At 47.8% G+C, this 19,217-nt stretch overlaps 1 protein-coding gene across 4 annotated transcripts in view; it reads right to left on the bottom strand.

The window, feature by feature from the left end:
- Window positions 1–19,217, bottom strand: part of BAIAP2 (BAR/IMD domain containing adaptor protein 2) — a 271,775-nt gene that overhangs the window by 62,221 nt on the left and 190,337 nt on the right. For all 4 annotated transcript variants that reach the window (XM_088474291.1, XM_088474276.1, XM_088474282.1 and 1 more), the window contains exons 7-10: window positions 11,308–11,460; window positions 2,975–3,214; window positions 2,688–2,886; window positions 422–623 (exon numbers count right to left, since the gene is read on the bottom strand). In XM_088474291.1, coding sequence (XP_088330417.1) covers window positions 422–623; window positions 2,688–2,886; window positions 2,975–3,214; window positions 11,308–11,460 — 794 coding nt within the window. The remainder of the gene's footprint in view (window positions 1–421; window positions 624–2,687; window positions 2,887–2,974; window positions 3,215–11,307; window positions 11,461–19,217) is intronic.

Raw genomic sequence — 19,217 nt, 5'->3', positions numbered from 1 at the left:
AGTGGAGGTGGTATCTGCAGATCGTCTCCCAGGAAGCAGGCTGCTAAAAACCTACAAGCCTGAAAGTTTGTAAGATCAATAAAACACATTGCACACCTATCAAACTAAATAAAGTGGTAAAGGGAATATTATATATACACAATATACTGTAAAATATCTCTATTTGTAGAGTAGTTGGGTCACATGATGCATTAGGAAGTGGCCCATGATGGAATGAATCAATGTCCCTGAAGAGAGAATGCACCTGAATAGGAGAATCGCCTTATACAAAAAGCTTTTCTTTTATATGGTCTCAGAACTCTGCGGCTTCAAATATCGGTCTATTTTTCAGCAGTAATAGTATAGTATAACATCAGTGCTGTGTATGGTTACATTTTCTTTCATGTCAGAACAAAAGGAATATGAATATGATGTTTCTTACAGTTTTGTTTTCTCACTCTCCCCATAATGCCAGCCATCTCTTGCCTCAGGAACCAGTAGGGTGATGAAGTCGCCATCTTTGAAGCTGAGCAAAGTGGTGTTGTCCCCGGCGGCATGTGAGAAGATGGCCTGAACTCGTGTCCTGCCATTCTTTTCTAACCCGGCTGCCATGGAGCTGGAACGAGGCAGAGTCTTGTTCTCGGCTGCTCAAAAAAGAAAAAAAAAAGAAAAGAAGAGGAACATAGTATGGTTAATAAGGTGTCCAGAAACGTACAGCTCTAGTGAAACCTGCTCAAAGTATTTTACAGTGAACAGTACTTTCATCACAGTGAACACATTGACAATATTCAGATCAGGGGGTAAATCTACTAAAGTGAGAATTTTTAGAAGTGAGTTTTAAAAGAGATGTTGCCCATAACAACCAATCAGATTCTACTTAACATTTAACCCTCTAGAAGATAATCGCTAGAATCTGACTGGTTGCTATGGGCAACATCTCTTCTAAAAACTCTGACTGTTTGCCTTATGTTTTGCGAAAGCATTGTTCCCCTTTCCCCCCTGTTCTGGACTCCTACTTTAGCAGGGGAGTCCTGCTTGTCCACAAGACTGGTGCAGAGTCGCTCAGGCGAACCTGGCGGGAAGAGACCCGGCGCGTGCTGAGACACCCGGAGGAAGGCTTTAAATGTGGCTGCCCGACGGACTGTTGGGAGTCCTGAGGTACTGGTGACAAGGAGCTGGGCTATGCCAGAGCGCTCACCAGAGAGTGGAGGTGATCGACGGCAGGAGACAGGTGCTGTCCAGGACCCGGCAACTGTGACACAGGAAGCCCAACGTCTGCTGTGGAGAAGGGCCGGACTGATAGGCTTGAGATGCTCCCTCCTGGCTGGGGAGAATCCGGGGAGGAGAGAGAGGTTGGGCTGCCCGTAAGTGACAGCTGGAGCTGTCGGCTTGTATACTGGATCGCTGGACTGCCGGTGAGACTATCGAGGAGACTGAGTACAACCAACACGGTTCTTTGTCTACACCATGCCAGAACTTGTTAAAATAGAGCACACTACTCTCCAAAGCTGCACTCACATAGAGCAGGAAAGGTCTGTAAATAAATAAGAACCACCTGGCTGTATTACGCAATCACCAAGCTGTCACTGCACAATAGAACATATAGCTCTCTAAGCAAGAGACTGAGCATTCATTCCAGCATTAGACTTTGCCTTCAGTTAAATAACTGCCTAAATCTGCGGCCATATTCAGCTAGGGAGATACAGCAAGGCCCTGTTGTTAAAGTCTGCTACCTACATGCAGGACAACCCCTTCTGGATTCCGAAGGACATAGATAGAGTAACATTAGTTTGGATGGTAGCTGAGGCAAGCTTTACTTCATACTAAGTCGACCCTACAGTGAGGTCATCTCTACAGTTCATGCAGCATTAGGATCACGCAAAGTACACAGGGATAGAAGCTGTAATTGTTACAACCATTGGCAACTAGTGTACTCACATTGGAACACTTTCCTACTACGGTTACAAATGTTGCAAAAGTTGTTCCACTTCAAGCTAAGTACTGTATCTACACTTCTCTAAGGAGCAGACAGTTAACGATTGTGCACCACCTATACAGAGATAGCTGGACAGCATTTGTGAACTAGAGTGACCTGATATCTTGAAGTGTACAGTAATTACTTAAGGTAGTTTGACAGTTATAGAATATATAGTGAAATTGTATTGATGTTTATTGTGCTGCTTTAACCAGTTTCATTTATAGATGAACAGCCATGGAGTTGATGCAGTTCCAGTAAAATAAAAAAAACATCTGTTCACGTGTAATTTATCTACATTGCATTGTTGCTACTTGTAATTTACCCTTGTAATGTATTGAGGGGACTAAAATACTTTTAATTTTATTGCAAAGTGTTTGCCAATGTCATTGTACAACTGTTAATAAAATTTCATTTGTTTGGTACCAATTAGTGTGCGATACTTCGTAGCCATCTGGTTATGTTCCTACTAACAAACAAGAGAAGCAGTTATAGAAGTGTTCCCGAGAAAGGGAGATTCGAGTAAGTGGTAAGGTACTCTACACGACACTGCCAAACTGATCAACTAGACTTTGGGGTTTTACATTTGTAATTAGGATTTCATCCCCTTATGTTATTCCACTCCACCATTCCATTTCAAAATACAGCATGTACGATTATAGACATAGTCCAATTAGATCCCATATAGAAGACTGTGCAATATTGATCTACTGTTATTAAATGTGCCACTTACCCACTGTGTAACTGTTTTTGGGTGGAACACTCTTGCGGGCTGGAAGGGTATTGGAGTAGGAATCACTGATCTGTTTGTGTGGCTGTGATGGAGAGATTTTGGGCTGGATTGGTTTCATTTCTCCCCAGTGTTCATAACTGTTGGGTGCTGGCCCTGAGACCCCATTCAATATAGGGGTGCCCTCCTGAGCGGACATTCTCTGTGGAAAGGAAGGGAACATTGCAACTCAAACATGATGCGCCGAGCAATATATACATTATGAAGTACGATCTAGAACATCTACTTACCCCTACAAAAGGGGCAAGTTCTGGGGGCACTGGCAGAGGTTTGGCACCTGGGATAGGGTCTGATATGGACAGGCTGGATTTTGAGTTGGTCAGAGGCCCAGAAAGCGGCCCAGACATAATTGTCCCATTGCTGCCTATAGCCATCTGTTGCATTATCTGAAGGGCTCTGTCTGGAATCTTGTTTGGGTCAGCACACGACTGTTGCCAGGGAGGAATCTTCTGAGCCAATATATCTTTACCCTAACAAGAGAAGAACATAAAAGGAATTAGAAAATGAAAAAGCTTCCATACAGCACATGCCAACAAATTGCATTGATTGATTCATTAACACAAGCGACACCCACATGTGTAAAACTGCTTGGTTGGTCTAGCATGCAACGATAGCATACTAGTTAGATTTTCACCACTAGATGGCAGCAAACCTCTTAAGGAGGAATCCTCTTCAACGAAAAAGAGAGGGGCTTTTCTATCCCCTCCCTCCTTCCAACCAAGTGGCACTGCATCTAGCTGAGTAAGAGGCATGTGGGCAGCACAAAATGTATGTGTGGGAGTTGGGAACAAGGCTTTCATTTTCAATTGCTCTCCTCCTCCTCCTTTCCTGAGAAATAGGTGGGCTATGAACACTGGAAGTCACTAGCACAGCTCTGAATTAACCAACATAACAGGCAAAAAAAAATCCTTTATGACAAGAAGACTGTAGCAAAGCAGACTACGTTTGTACAATGTCAGAGTATAATCATCCCAATATCAATCTATCTAGCTGGAGTCGCTGAACAAAAAAACGGGTGGAGATTAATTACAAATCTGTGATCCAGAGGAGACTACATTAAAGGGTTTTTCACCCTCACAGCTGCAGAAGATGGCGAGTGTGGTGACATCTCAGGAGAGCAGCATGTGGAAAGCTTGTAGCCATGGCTAGCCAATCACAAGCCACCTTCTACACAAGATAGCCTGTCCCCCAATACACAGCTGCTGCTGATCAAATGCTGTTAAATACAGGGGATCAGGCTTTACCCTGGGAAGGTGCAAACAATTGTGCTGTGGCAAAAGATCCTAGTTAACACATTCTATAAGGGAGGGGGAGAGGGAGAGTCCCAAAACGTTGGTATAAGGGAATGTGATGTTCTGACTATTTATTATATCGCTGTTAAGTTCAGAGAGTTGCAAAAGAAAATCTTTACAGAGGGGAGACTTATTAGCCCTGTTATAAAAAGACCTTTTATTTTAGGCTAAGACTACTATATAAAAATACCCGATTGTCAACATTTTTACATCTACGGATTCCTTGTTCCTGCACCACTGAATCTCAACATGTTGCTCACTGTGCTGCATGGACCTTTGTGTATTACAATGCAGAAAACATACACATTAAATACATGTTATACCCAAGCTCAAGAGGTCGTTTCTGAAGGGTACTCTTTACCCCAGTTTAAAACGGGATACAGTGGAGATCCCAGCGGTCGGGATGCCAGTACTCCAACATGTCGACGCCGGAATCCCGACACCAATCAGGATCCAGGGGCTAGCATCCCGACCGTAAGTATTGCTGTTAGGGGGAGGGTCAGGATTAGGGTTAGGCACTAGGGGGAGGGAGGGTTAAGATACCTACCGACAGGCGTCTGTATCCTAACCCTGTCGGGATGTCGGCATTGGGAATTTTAACTGCAAGGATCCTGAGCGCCAACATCAGACAGACACCCAACCAGTTTAAAACACTTCACGTTAGTTAGGTAGTAATTTGTACAACCAAAATAAAGAAAAGCAAGAATTGCACTGAATACTGAGAAAATATGAGATATGGTAAGAACTTACCCTTGTTATCTCTATTTCTACGAAGTCCATAGGGTTCCACAGGATACCTTGGGGTATAGGTGTGATGTCAGTCATCGGGCACCATAGAGTTAAGCTTTCAGCCTCCCAGGATGCACTAGGGTCCCCCTCCTATACCCCGCCCCCGAGCCAAGGCACCTCAGTTAGTTACCAAGCCACAGGCCGGAGGAGGAGAAGGAAGAGAGAGAAAAAAAGATCTGGACACACACAAGAATCACATTCTCACCAGAGGGAGACGGAAAAACCGGTGACCAGAGCAAAGCCCATCTGCAGCACAGGTGCGACAGGGCGGGAGTCCTGTGGAACCCCATGGACTTCGTAGAAATAGAGATAACAAGGGTAAGTTCTTACCATATCTCATATTTTCTACTTCAGGGTCCATAGGGTATCCACAGGATACCTTGGGGATGTCCCAAAGCAGGATCCTTTAAGGGTGGGGACGCTCCTGTGCAGAAAGGAGAATCCGCCGCCCGAAGGAAGCATCCTGAGAGGCGAAGGTGTCAAACCTGTAATACCTCACGAAGGTATGGACAGAGGACCACTTAGCAGCCTTGCAGATCTGGACTGCAGAGGCACCACGTCGAGCTGCCCACGAAGGACCCACAGACCTAGTGGAATGAGCCTTCACAGAAGGAGGAACCGGCAGGCCTTCATGAAGATAAGCTTCAGAAATAGCCATACGGATCCAGGCCGCCAAAGTTTGCTTTGAAGCAGGCCAACCCTTTTTACGGAAGCCATAGAGGACAAACAAGGCGTCCGACTTCCTAAACGAAGAAGTGCGGTCAACATAAGTCCTTAAGGCCCGCACGACATCCAAAGAGGCCTCACCCACTGACAGACCAGGTGAGTTAAAGGCCGGAACAACGATTTCCTCGTTAACATGAAACTGGGAAACAACTTTGGGAAGAAACTCGGGCCGAGTGCGGAGCACTGCCCTGTTCCCATGATAAACCAAGAAAGGGGGTTTACAAGAAAGAGCCCCTAAATCAGAAACACGTCTGGCCGAAGCAATAGCCAGAAGGAAAACAGTCTTAGCTGTTAGCCATTTAAGATCCACTGAGCCCAGTGGTTCAAACGGCGGTCCCTGGAGAGCCCTCAGGACCACAGCCAAATCCCAAGGCGCCACAGGTGGAACAAAGGGCGGCTGAATGCGGAGAACACCTTGCATAAAGGTGCGCACATCCGGGATTGTAGCAATCCTACGGTGAAACCAGACAGACAGGGCCGAAACCTGTACCTTCAAAGAAGCAAGGCGAAGCCCATGATCTAGTCCCGCTTGTAGGAAGGCGAGTATCCGAGACAGACGAAATTCCCGCGGTGCATAACCTCTCGGTCGACACCACTGGAAGAACATATGCCACACGCGATGGTATATCCTCGCGGAAGACGGCTTCCGAGCTCGTAACATGGTACGTACCACAGAGCTGGAAAACCCCCTGGACCTCAGCATGGCTGTCTCAACAGCCACGCCGTCAAAGACAGCCGAGTCAGGTCCGGGTGAAGAAAAGGACTCTGTGACAGAAGGTCCGGTCGTAGCGGCAACCGCAGAGGACTGTCCACGGACAGACCCTGAAGGTCTGAGAACCAGTGCTGTCTGGGCCACGCGGGAGCTATCAACAGGAGCGTCCCTCCTTCCTGTTTGAATTTCCGGATTACCCGTGGAAGAAGGGAGACCGGAGGGAACAGGTATGTGTTCCGGAACGTCCACCGGACGGACAGAGCATCCACCAGAGACGCCCCTTCGTCTCTTGTGCGAGACCCGTACACCGGCAACTTGTTGTTGTGCCGGGACGCCATGAGGTCGATCTCTGGAAGACCCCATCTGTCCACCAGCAGTTGAAAAACGTCCGGGTGCAGGGACCATTCCCCCGGATGAACGTCCTGGCGACTTAGAAAGTCCGCCTCCCAATTTAGCACTCCCGGGATGAAGACCGCTGATATGGCTGGAAGATTGCGCTCCGCCCATACCAGGATCCGAGAGACCTCCACGAGAGCCGCCCGACTTCGGGTTCCTCCTTGCCTGTTTATGTAGGCCACGGTGGTAGCGTTGTCCGACTGGACCTGTACCGGACGACCCTGGAGAACCCGATGTGCCTGCTGGAGAGCATTGAAGACCGCACGGAGTTCCAAGATATTGATTGGAAGCTCCGCTTCTGTCGGCGTCTACCTGCCCTGGAACAAGTGTGGACCCGAAACTGCTCCCCAGCCCCGAAGACTGGCGTCCGTTGTCAACAGGACCCAATTTGGAACCCAAAACGGACGTCCCTTGCTGAGATGGGTCGTCTGTAACCACCAGGCAAGGGACAGGCGAACCTCCGGGGTGAGCACAATCGTCTGGGACTTCAGAGACTGAGGCAGCCCATTCCACTTGGACAGGATCAGGTGCTGCAGAGGTCTGGAGTGAAACTGGGCATATTCCACCATGTCGAACACCGACACCATGGAGCCCAGTAACCTCATCGCTGAGTGTAGAGACACCCGGCGGCTGTGCAGACAACTGCGCACCCTCGACTGTAAAGCAGAGATCTTTTCTCCCGTCACGAAGATCCTTTGCTGTTCCGAGTCCAATAAGGCTTTGAGGTGCAGAATCCGCCGAGACGGGATTAGAGTGGACTTCTGCCAGTTGATTAGCCAGCCATGCCGTTGCAGTAGCGCAATGGTCAGGTCCAAGTGGCGTAGAAGGAGCTCTGGAGATCCTGCCACCAATAAAAGGTCGTCCAAGTACGGCAACATGCGGACTCCCTGCAGCCGCAGAGAAGCCACCATGACCGCCATCACCTTGGTGAACACACGTGGTGCTGTCGCCAGGCCAAAAGGTAACGCCCGAAACTGGAAGTGGTCGCTGCGGATTGCAAACCTGAGGAACTGTTGATGGCGCAAAAGAATAGGGACATGCAGGTAAGCGTCCTGTATGTCCAATGACACCATGTAGTCCCCAGGTTCCAACGCCAGAATGATGGACCGTAGGGTCTCCATCCGAAACTTCGGAACCCACAAAGACCTGTTGAGAGCCTTGAGGTTGAGAATCGGACGATACGACCCATTGGGTTTCTGTACCAAAAAAAGATTTGAATAGAAACCCTGGCCCCTCTGGGAGAATGGAACAGGCACTATAACTCCAGCCTGGAGCATAGTGTGCAATACCTTCCGCAGCTCCGTAGCCTTGTTCCGGTCTGATGGTAGACCCGTAGTGAAAAATCGAGCCGGGGGTCTGTGCCGGAAAGAGAGGGCGTACCCGTGGGAGACCAGCTCGAGAAACCAAGTGTCTGTCGTAGTGACCGACCAACACTGGGCGAACTGCAGCAGGCGGCCTCCCACTTTGGGATCCCCCAAAGGGAGGCCCGGACCGTCAGGCCGCAGGCTTGTCATCTGGCTTAGGGGCCGGACGTCTGGTACTCCATGCCTGCTTCCGGGGCTTGGACGATTTGTTAGGGCCAGCCTGTCGAGGAAAAGACTGTGGTTTGGGCCTGCCCTGGGCCCTATAAGACCGAAAGGACGATGGTCCAGAACCAGAAGGAGCAGCGGCCGACAAACCGATTTGGCTGCCGCCAGCGTGGCCACAATCTTGTCCAGATCCGGACTGAAGAGAACTTCTCCAGTAAATGGCAACGCCTCCAAACCCTTTTTGGAATCTGCGTCCGCCTTCCAGGATCGCAGCCACAAGTGCGACGAGCAGCCACCGTTGCTGAAGAAATTCTAGACACCAGAGTACTAATGTCTAAGGCCGCCTCGTTGATATAAGTGGCCGAATCACGGAGATTACCAATCAACTCCGCCTGTTCGGCCGGACAGTCGGAATCAAAAGACGCCTCTGATGAATCCGCCCAGCGCTCCATCGCTCTGGCAACCCAACAAATGGCCATAGCCGGCCGTGCTGCCCCCCCGCAAGGGAATAAGCGGACTTCAGGCAGATCTCCACCTTGCGGTCCGTAGCATCCTTAAGGGAGGACATGGATGGCATCGGCAATGTGGCACTACGGACAAGACGGGTCACGTGAGAATCCACCTGTGCAGGGGATTCCCACTTTGCAAAATAATTATCCGTGAACGGATAAGCCACTGCCAGGCGCCTCTGCGGCTGGTATCTTTTGCCAGGCTGTTTCCACGCCTCCTCTAAATGGTCCACTAACTGACCCGAAAGAGGAAAGACTGTGGCATCGCCCTTCACATCTTTAAAAAAGGCATACTTGGATTTAGCCGCTGGGGGAACTTCGTCCTCAATCACCAAGGCTGTGCGGACTGCCCGAATAAGTCCAGGAATATATACCTTGGACTTAGCGTCAGCGTCCTTAGTATGGAGAGGTTCTTGATCGTAAGGATCCAGAATCTCCCCATCATCAGACGTCCCCTCGTCATCCTCATAAGGAGCCGACAGACGCCACCGGCCGTTTATGTTGCTGCATCACAGACTCCCCTTGCAACACATCCGACAAGTGCTGTACAGAACTCGTCAGGGAGTTAACCCACGCCGGCTCCTGAGAAACCGGGAGCGGGGAAATAGGGAGACTGTAAGGTACCACCAATTGTCGTGGGAAACCCTGCATGGGTGACGACACCACTGATTGCTGGGACAAACCCATAGTCGGAAACGCGGGCTGCGGAGCTAACTGGCCCACCAAGGTTGTAAGCGCCTGAGCGAAACAAGCCCAGGGCGGCTCCTGTACCGGTGCTGTAACCGTAATAGGCCGAGCCATAGACAAACACTGCCGGCAGAGGCCCTCCGCGCTACCCTCCCTCTCCGCTAACGGTACTTTACACGTAGCACACTGTAGTCTGAGAGGAAAATCACTTTCAGACATGATGGCACCAAGTATGTGACCCCTCTCACCAATTATATATTAAATAGGCGAGAGACCACCCTGCAGCACCGCACCGCAAGGGCTTAGCAGAAAGGACAGGGACAGTAATAAAGCTGACAGTCAGAAGAAAAGTTACAGGCAGCAGCGCTAGCACAGTCACATACAATGCAAAGAAAAATCAATTCCTGCACTAACAGCGCTGATCACTCAACTACGCAGACACAGGGCCTGGTAGGACACAGCACAGCATACACAGACCTGACCCAAATCGGAGGAGAGGTATGCGGGGGGACCCGGACTACGATGCTTGCGTCCAGCGCTTCCAGCAGCGTTCACCATGCGTTGAAAAGATGGCCGCCGAGGAGCAGAGAAGAGGCTGGCCTGGGGGAGGAGCGCTGCTACAGGACCAGTCGGCAGTGTGCAGAGAGGGCTGTATGCAGCGGGGGAGGCGCCGGCTGTGAGACAGGGAAGGCGCGCTCCCCTGGCATGCATTTAACCCCCGGGACGCTGCAGCGCTACCGCTCTGCTGCGGTCCGCTGTCCCAGGGGGTAGTGGAAGCGCAGGTTCAATACCTGGCTCCACGCTGCAGCCAGTCCCCAGGGAGCCCCCTGCCTGGGAACTCTGGACCATGTGACAGCGGGGACCCACCGCAGGACTCCGCTGCTTACCTGCTGTCCCCCTTGAATCCGGCCATGGTCCGGAACATCTGGGGGCACCGCTAGCTGTGACCCCAGATGCTCACCAGCATCCCCGGATCGGTACCGGCGTTCTGGTACCGGCGGGGGTGTAGGGAAGACAGCATGGACGTCAGGACTGACTGTCCATGCTGTTCATCCAGATGTGCAGCCACAGCTGCATGAAGAAAAAGCTTCAGGGGCTCTTCTAGCCCCCACTCCAACAGGTGCACCCGACTCCGGCCAGGCACCAAACTAAACTGAGGTGCCTTGGCTTGGGGGCGGGGTATAGGAGGGGGACCCTAGTGCATCCTGGGAGGCTGAAAGCTTAACTCTATGGTGCCCGATGACTGACGTCACACCTATACCCCAAGGTATCCTGTGGATACCCTATGGACCCTGAAGTAGAAAAAAAAATATTTGAGTTGGTCAGTATAATACAGGTTTTAAATGATTTGTCCTTGTAACTGCCCAGGGAAATTAGGTACACTTGGCAACAACGATAAAACATACATACATACATCCATGTCATGAATATGAGGGGTTTGGCAATGTGAGTGCATTTGCAGAGTCTCCGACTCGGATGACCAGAGGCAGCAGGTGCCCTATATGGGCTATTACAGATGGAGAAAGTCTAAGCATTGGCAGTGGTACCAGGGATACCAAGTCTGATCTTTCTATAGGACCACAATTTACCTCAAATCTCCAGTTCTGACAATCTCCTAAAACTCAACCCAGAATTCCCCCGGCACATTATAATAGACCAGTAAATGAGATTTACATCCTCTATGATCGTAGTAATGCAGAGATCTCAGTTTACATATATTAGCAAACATAAGGCTAAGCTACCAGTCACTTCAATGAGTCACTGATATGGTGGTCCTAACACTACATGATAATAGAACCCACTTTGGATAAAACTCCCCATATATGAAATGGTTTATAACTTCATAAATATGTTAAGACTACTTATGTTTAAGACTTGGTGGTCCTCAAAAATGAGAATGAAAACTTTAATAGGAGCCCTCACCTTGCCGTGACATGCCATAGAGCTCTTGGCTACGGCACATTGCTTCTCCACCAGGAAGCAATACCTTCTCCTTTCTTCCGTCAAGGCCGTTTTATACCCATCAGATATAAAGTTTTCCAGTTCGCTCTGTTTGTTGCTGATTGCTTCAATATACTGCAGATAAAAAAAAAAAAAACTTTTAGAAAAAAGAAACAGACTTCTATGAAAGGAGAAAATTATTTTTACAAAAGAGATGTCAATGGTAATTAACAATTCTTGCAAAATAACCACTTCCAACATGTATTGAAATCAGTTTTGCAGAGTTTCTATCACATTTTCATGCAATGTTTTGGTCTTCTATAAACCTTCCATAAACCTTCTATTGGATGAAGTGTGTCATATGTGCAAATTACTTAAATGTAACCAGACATAAAGACATTGAGTTTCTGCCAAATCCATTAGCTGTTAAATTACATAATATATATATTAAAGTATGGTGGCAATGAAAGGACTACCAAAGTCAGCCCAATCTCAATGCACAACAACCACCAATGACATGTATTGCAGGCGGATACCACCCAAGGCGCACCAACACAACTATAAAGCCACAACAAAGGTATCCACTCAACCTTCTACGTGTCTAAACCCCCCCGTTTGGGTGACTGGCCCCCATTAGAGTGGTCAATCTAACTACCAGTCAATGGGAGCAAACTAAACCAAATAGTTGCACCTGGACTGGTATCCTGCCATTCTTTCGCTCCGTAAAATAGCCAACACTACAACATCAAACCATCTTGCTCAAAGGGAAAGGAGGGTGGGAAGACTGGAAACAGAGGCTTTGGCCTATAGCCAAAGCCCCTTAAATAAAACAAAAAACACACCCATGCACTACAATAGGCTACCAAGACTAGTGATCAGTACCCATGCCAGCCCCCATCCTAGAGGTTTAATTTCTTACGCAACCAGTTTCTCATTATTTTGCCTGTTTATTACATAGGAACGGCTATCCAGGGGCATCCTATGATAATTTCTCATGGACCGCTCTGGTACAAGTGCTGCAAATGTCCTCCGATTAGTAGAAATAAAGCATTTCTTCAGTTTATATAAAACAAAAAAAGCAACACACTATTTAGTTTTAATCTAGACCCTGTGTGCATGCGGAAGCAAATAGTATGCGCACCTTGACAACTAATTGGCCTGTTACTGCCTCCGGCCAGTGTTGTTGGAGGGCGGAGCATTACTCAGCTGCCAGGAGATTTTTTATTTTTTTTTAAATTGTAGTAAAGAAACTTTACTAGCGATGCAATAAGCAGTGACAGAATGTTTTCTGAGGGATCATAATAAACAGAACTCCCAATTCTGAGTGTGGGTCTCAGTCCTGTTAATAGGATTCTATTGCAAAAGCCTCAAAAGGGTATAATAGAGGAAAACGGAGGCAGCCTTAATACAAGTTCATTATGCTGCAGTCTTCAGAAAATGAGTGCTGAGATTTTCCTCTCCCTTCCCAGGGGTGCGGACAACACGCAAGAACCATTGTGAACACCAAAGCAAGAGCTAATTAGATAAAGCTGCATCTTGATTACATTCTCTAAGGAATCACAAAACAATATAATGCAGGAAAATTAATTTTCAGAAAATAAAGGCTGCGCCATCATGTATATCCCGTTAATGAGGAGTATCAAGATTATATTGAACCCAAAATAAGCTTATTTGTTGACTCCATTCTCTATAGTCACATTAAAAGAAAGATAGAAGAAACACATGAATTATATAAAATAAAATCAATCATCAAGGTCTTTGAATGGTAAAATGTCAGTTTAATAAGTTAAATGTTAAAAAAACCTGACAAGGGTTTACGTGGTTATGCTGAAATCATCTGTGTTACTGTTAAGACTAATGTTCCAACTGACTAATGACTAGGCACATCTGGATAAGTGTTGCCTAGTCCATTCTACTTCTAATCTGGTTACAACCACACAGCACTGATGTGAGACTCCTGTGACGTTAGTGCAGACAGACTGTGGTATCAAAACACACCTACAAAGATCATGCCTTCAACTTGTTATTAAATACAAATGGACACCAAGGTAGGCTGTCTGCTCTATAGCTTCCGTATACCGTTACCATAGTGTCCAGCAGTGTAACTGTGCCCATACACTAGTACGACCAGCATGAGATAAGATTCATCTTACGTTTTCCCTTGAACTCCCCGGCAGCTCCCTGGCAGTCCCGGCCATACGAGTGACATACTCTGACATACGATACATCGTGCGTCCGTCGTCTGAGTGGCATAATTTGTAAAAAAAAAATAATAGAATGATGCACGCACGGGGAGATCAGGGATGCATGCATCTGTCTGTAATAAAATAAGCACAGATGCAGAACCATCTGTGCAAAAAATAAAAAAGGCGTGCCCCTTCCCAAAGTGCAACCAGCCCCGGGCTTTTAGGGACCCAGTGCTGGTCGGGCAACATACAGGGGACAAACGACAAAGGGCTCCCCCGTATTCTGCGCAGCCAGCACCAGGCTCTGATCCGGTCCCGATTCTGGAAATACAGGGGGAAAAAAAAAATCAGTATGGTTCCCCTGTATTTTCCAGAACCAGCACCAAATTTTTCTAGCGGGGGGCTAATGCCACAGCCATGGGAGCCCTTTCATGGGACCCCCCCAGCCGAAGTATTAACCATGACCGCTAGTCAGTCCAGGCCGGGGATCCCTGGGGACCCCCTAAATAAAGGGGTCCCTCCCTCCATTGCACCCCAGGCTGATGTGCTGGGGCAAACCCCAGCACCCCTGGGCGGTGAGTGCCGGGTTGATTATGTGGTGTAGTGTAAATAAAGAACAGCAAACATTGTCTTTACAAGTAGAACTGCAGGTCCCAGCAAGCCTCCCCCGCATGCTGGTACTTGGAGAACCACGAGTACCAGCATGCGGGACATTAAGGGCTTGCTGGTACCTGTAGTTTACCTGTAAAGAAATGTTTAAAAAAACAATACTTACACACCATGAAAGTAAAGTTTTATTACATACATACACACTCACACCTACATTACCTGGACTGGTCCCCTTTTCCCTGTAGGCATCCAAGGTCTTAAAAAAAAACAAAAAAAAAAACACGAAAATCCCAATCCATGCAACAGGTAACAACCATGATGGTTGTTACCTCCTGACTGAAGCGCTGCCTTTTTTTTTTTTTCCCCTCAGATGCACGGATGGTTGGGCAGCACAGACTGTGTAATGGTTAGCATTACTGCTTCACAGCACTAAGGTCATGGGTTCTATTCCCACCACAGCCCTAACTGTGTGGAGTTTGTATATTCTCCCTGTGCTTGCGTGGGTTTCCTCCGGGTACTCCGGTTTCCTCCCACACTCCAAAAATATACAGGTAGGTTAATTGGCTCCCAACAAAATTACCCCTAGTGTGCATGTGGTAGGGAATATAGATTGAAAGTTCCACTGGGGCAGGGACTGATGTGAATGGCCAAATATTCTCTGTAAAGCGCTGCGGAATATGTGTGCGCTATATAAATAACTGGTAATAAATAATGGTTCTCATGAAAAAAACAGGGCACGATCAGCATATCAACATGATAGATAAGATGGACTGCACATCTGATCATACGATCCGTTTAAGGAGCTGCGGGAGCGTGCATCGGATCGTATCCTACTAGAAAAATGCCAGATTTCTACATGATTGATCATACGGTGCGTCGAAAATCGTCCGATTGTGCCCGAAATCGTGCAGGTGTATGGCCAGCATAACTGTCCCAGATCATAGTGAATATGCTGAGTCAGACTTCCCAGCTACATTAGGAAGATATCAGTAGAGGACATGGGTTAGTTATTTTTCCATATTTCATGTCTATGCTTGTTATCTGCCATGTTCCCTTTGTCATTACTACAGTTATGCTGCTAATTAGGGCAGTACAGACAGTGTAATGGTTAGCGTTACTGCCTCACAGCACTGAGGCCATTGGTTCAATTCCCACTACGGCCCTAATTGTGTGGAGTTTGTATATTCTCCCTGTGCTTGCGTGGGTTTCTTCCGGGAACTCCGGTTTCCTCCCACACTCCAAAAATATACTGGTAGGTTAATTGGCTCCCCACAAAATTGACCCTCGTGTGTATATGTGTGTGAGCATGTGGTAGGGAATATAGATTGTAAGCTCCACTGGGGCAGGGACGGATGTGAATGGACAAATATTCTCTGTAAAGCGCTGCGGAATATGTGTGCGCTATATAAATAACTGGTAATAATAATAATTACACATTGTAATTATGTATTTATTTGAAGTCATCGGGTTGGGTACATGATCCAGACGGTCAGAATACCGACAGCAGCATCCAGACAGTCAGATATAGATAAGTCTTCTGAAACTTATCCTAAAGCTGGATATCCACACTGGATGTGTACCCAGCCTTATGTCGTCGGGTGCCGGCATCGGGTAGTGTGTACACACTTGCCAATGCTGTCAGCGGCGAAACGGCGCATTGGCCTCGCTGACTATAACGCCCATCTGACCTGCATGGGAGCGCGCATAGTCAGTGACATAGCGGGTACATACTGCCCGATGTGGATGATATGAATTGGATTACATATGGTCTAATGTGTACCCAGCTTAACCCTCCCGCAGCCCAACCCTAACCCTCCCCCTAGTGCCTAATCCTGATACTTACCATTGGGATTCCACAGCTGGTATTCTTTATTTTCCTGTTATGGTGGTAATGAACACTTAGGGCGCCTTATAAAACACACACACCAAAATATCTACAAAATGCCAATACTAGTGTCCCTTTACACTTAATATATTGTATACTTTATTATTTTAAACGTGTCAATTAGAATTATACATTTGGCTGTTTAGACTTTGTACTTTGTTGCTTTCCTGAATAATGCTGAAAAACCACACACACACAAAGAAAAGTGGAGTCTGTAACAATGTCATTCTCCTTGTGTTAGGAGACCGAATTCATAAATGGGTCAGGGAAGAAACACAAAGTCTGATACCCCTGAGTTATTACCAAACTTCCCCCATGGGGGCAGAGAAATGTAGGCCTTTAATTAGGCAAACTTCCATAACAGTCCAAAGTGTTGCTGACACAAAAGGGAAATGAAATACAGGATAGTGCCAGCAGCTAGTATCAGCAACAGCTCAAAGGAAAATGGCTTCCACCAATCAGGAGGCTTTTACCCAGAATCCCAATCAATTAACATTTTACCTTTTATTACAAAATCTGAATGTTGCACAAAACATTTATCTAGCCTCTACCTAAGAGTCACTAATGTGTAGCCAACATTTACCATTGTGTATGGATGCACCCTCCAAGAAAAAAATTAATTATATAATGAATTATTATTATTATTATTATAATAATAATAATATAAAAAACACTAAAACTTGAAAATAAATAACATTGAATGAATTTTGAAAGATCAAGAGCCACTTCAATTTGGTCAGGTAAGATAAAATTTGCCAATCAAGATGTGATTAGTGCGGCCTTTTAATTTGAATAAAGTCATTCACTTTGACATCCTGGGACTGTCTTTGCAATTTTCCTCTCTGCGGGTAGCTAAATTCCTAAAAAAGATAGGTCATTCAGCCTAAGGGCATAGTGTGCGGGCAATAGACATGTGAGTAGTTTTCAACTTAAAATAAGTACTTTTAAAAAGATATGCAATTAGGATGGTAACTACTACTTGTCCGGATAGAATCATTGTTGAAGAGGGAAGGAATAGGACCTATAGCCATCAGATCATGGGAAAGTTTGCAGCGCATCATCCATTTTGAGAAATACCTGAAACTTCTTTCTATAGTTTGAAAACATTATTAGTTAAGCAGCCTGCATATTACAAAATGCAAAGGGGAGTTCCCAGTTGCCCAGAACCCCCCCCAGCGTTCGTCCAGGCCTGTGGCTAAACTCATGACCACGATAGCAGTAGTATATATTACAATTTTACCACAGCCACATCATGCAGTATAAGGGACAGAGCCCAGCTGCTGTGCATGCCCAGTGGAAGCAGATTCTCTTACCAAGCCTGTTGTGTGTGGTTTGGTGCACTGATTGAGCACTCCGAACCAGACAGCAGCTGCCAGCAAGAAGAGAAAAGCATCTTAACATGAGGTGGGATAATGTGTACCCAGTTCTGTCTCCCAATTATATTATGTATGTACTGTACAGTTTTAAACAGGGAAGTTTAACCTTGTCCTGGCCACTTATATTCAGTGGCGGGCTGAGCCGGGGGGCAGGGTGCCATCTGCCCCCCGGGCTGGTATAATTGTGAAGCATTAGGGCCGCCGCTGCGCTCTGTAACCATATACGAGTGACAGCCACGGAGGTTCCTGTGCCTGCCTCCCGGCTGTCACTGCCAGGCTGCCCGACCATTACGCCGGGTACACGCTATGGTGAGGAGGGTGCTGCATAGCTGTGCCGCAGCCCTACAGTCACAGGCAGGCCCGGCGCCAGCTGTCCGGCGCAGAGCAGAATAGCCGGGGCCGACGGGTGGAGCAGCCCGGCGCAGCGAGCATGACGTCATAACGTCACGCCGCTGGAACACAGAGGAGCGGGAGCTGGCTCTGGGCTGACCACCCAGGAAGAACATCATCATACATAGCCGGACAGAGAGCCGCCTCAGGTAAGTGTGGGCTGGGCTAGAGAATTGCGGGTGGTGTAGGTATGCAGTTGATTGGGGGGGGGAAGAGATGGAGGTATGCACATGATGGGGTGGGGATATGGAGGTAGGCACATGATGGGGTGGGGATATGGAGGTATGCACATGATGGGGGGGGATATGGAGGTATGCACATGATGGGGTGGGGTGATGGAGCTTAGGGAATTAGCCTGACACACAAAGGGACTAGGAAATGAGACTGGGCTGGGTGATGATTAAACTGAAGGGCAGGGGGATGATTATACAGACAGGAGCTGCAGAATGATTAAGATGAGAGACAGAGGGGCTGGGGGATGATTAAACTGAGATTGAAACACAGGGGATAAGCCAATAGCTGACCTGCATAGACATACTGGGAGGGGATAGGGGGCCCCCAAAAAATGAGTGTGCTGGGCCCCAGGATATCTGTTGCCGGCCCTGGTCACAGGAGGACAGTGAGGGATGCGATGATGCAGCAGGTCGGGCACCGGATCCTAGGGGGCAGGTAGAGGATAGATCACCTGCAGGAAATATATACCGTGATGTTGTTATCAGGGGCAAACGCAGGAATTTTAAAGGGGGGTTTCCAAACTGTTGATTTTTTTTTCTTTTTAAAAAGCAAATACCGTATATACTCGAGTATAAGCCGAGTTTTTCAGCACATATTTTGTGCTGAAAAAGTACCCCCTCGGCTTATACTCGAGTAAAGTGTAGCGCTGACCGGACGGAGTTCGGTCAGCGCTACACAGCACAAACACACAGCCGCCGGAGCCGGCAGCTGTGTGCTTGCTGTAATCAGCAGCCGCTGAGAGTCTGTCAGACTCTCAGCAGCTGCTGCTGCTCCCACTGCGGGAGCCATCTTCCGGCTCCCGCAGTGGGTAATGGGAGACACGTCGTCATGACGTCTCTCCCATGCAAAGCAGCCGGAGGAGCGGATAGCGGCGGGACCAGGAGCGGGGGTTTCAGGTAAGTGATTTTTTTTTATGCTTATCACATCTCTCTCTACTCAGGGGGGGACTACAGGGGGCGATTACTACAGGGGACACTACCAGGGGGCGATTACTACAGGGGGCACTAAAAGGGGGGATTACCACTGGGGGAACTACCAGGGGGGGGATTACTACAGGGGGCATTACCACTGGAGGCACTGAAAGGGGGGATTACCACTGGAGGCACTGAAAGGGGGGGGGGATTACCACTGGAGACACTGAAAGGGGGGGGATTACCACTGGAGGCACTGAAAGGGGGGGGGATTACCACTGGAGGCACTGAAAGGGGGGGG

Source organism: Taudactylus pleione, unplaced genomic scaffold, assembly GCF_031769625.1.
Source record: "Taudactylus pleione unplaced genomic scaffold, aTauple2 ptg000016l, whole genome shotgun sequence".
NCBI lineage: Eukaryota > Metazoa > Chordata > Amphibia > Anura > Myobatrachidae > Taudactylus > Taudactylus pleione.
This window is presented reverse-complemented; position numbering and strand designations above follow the sequence as displayed.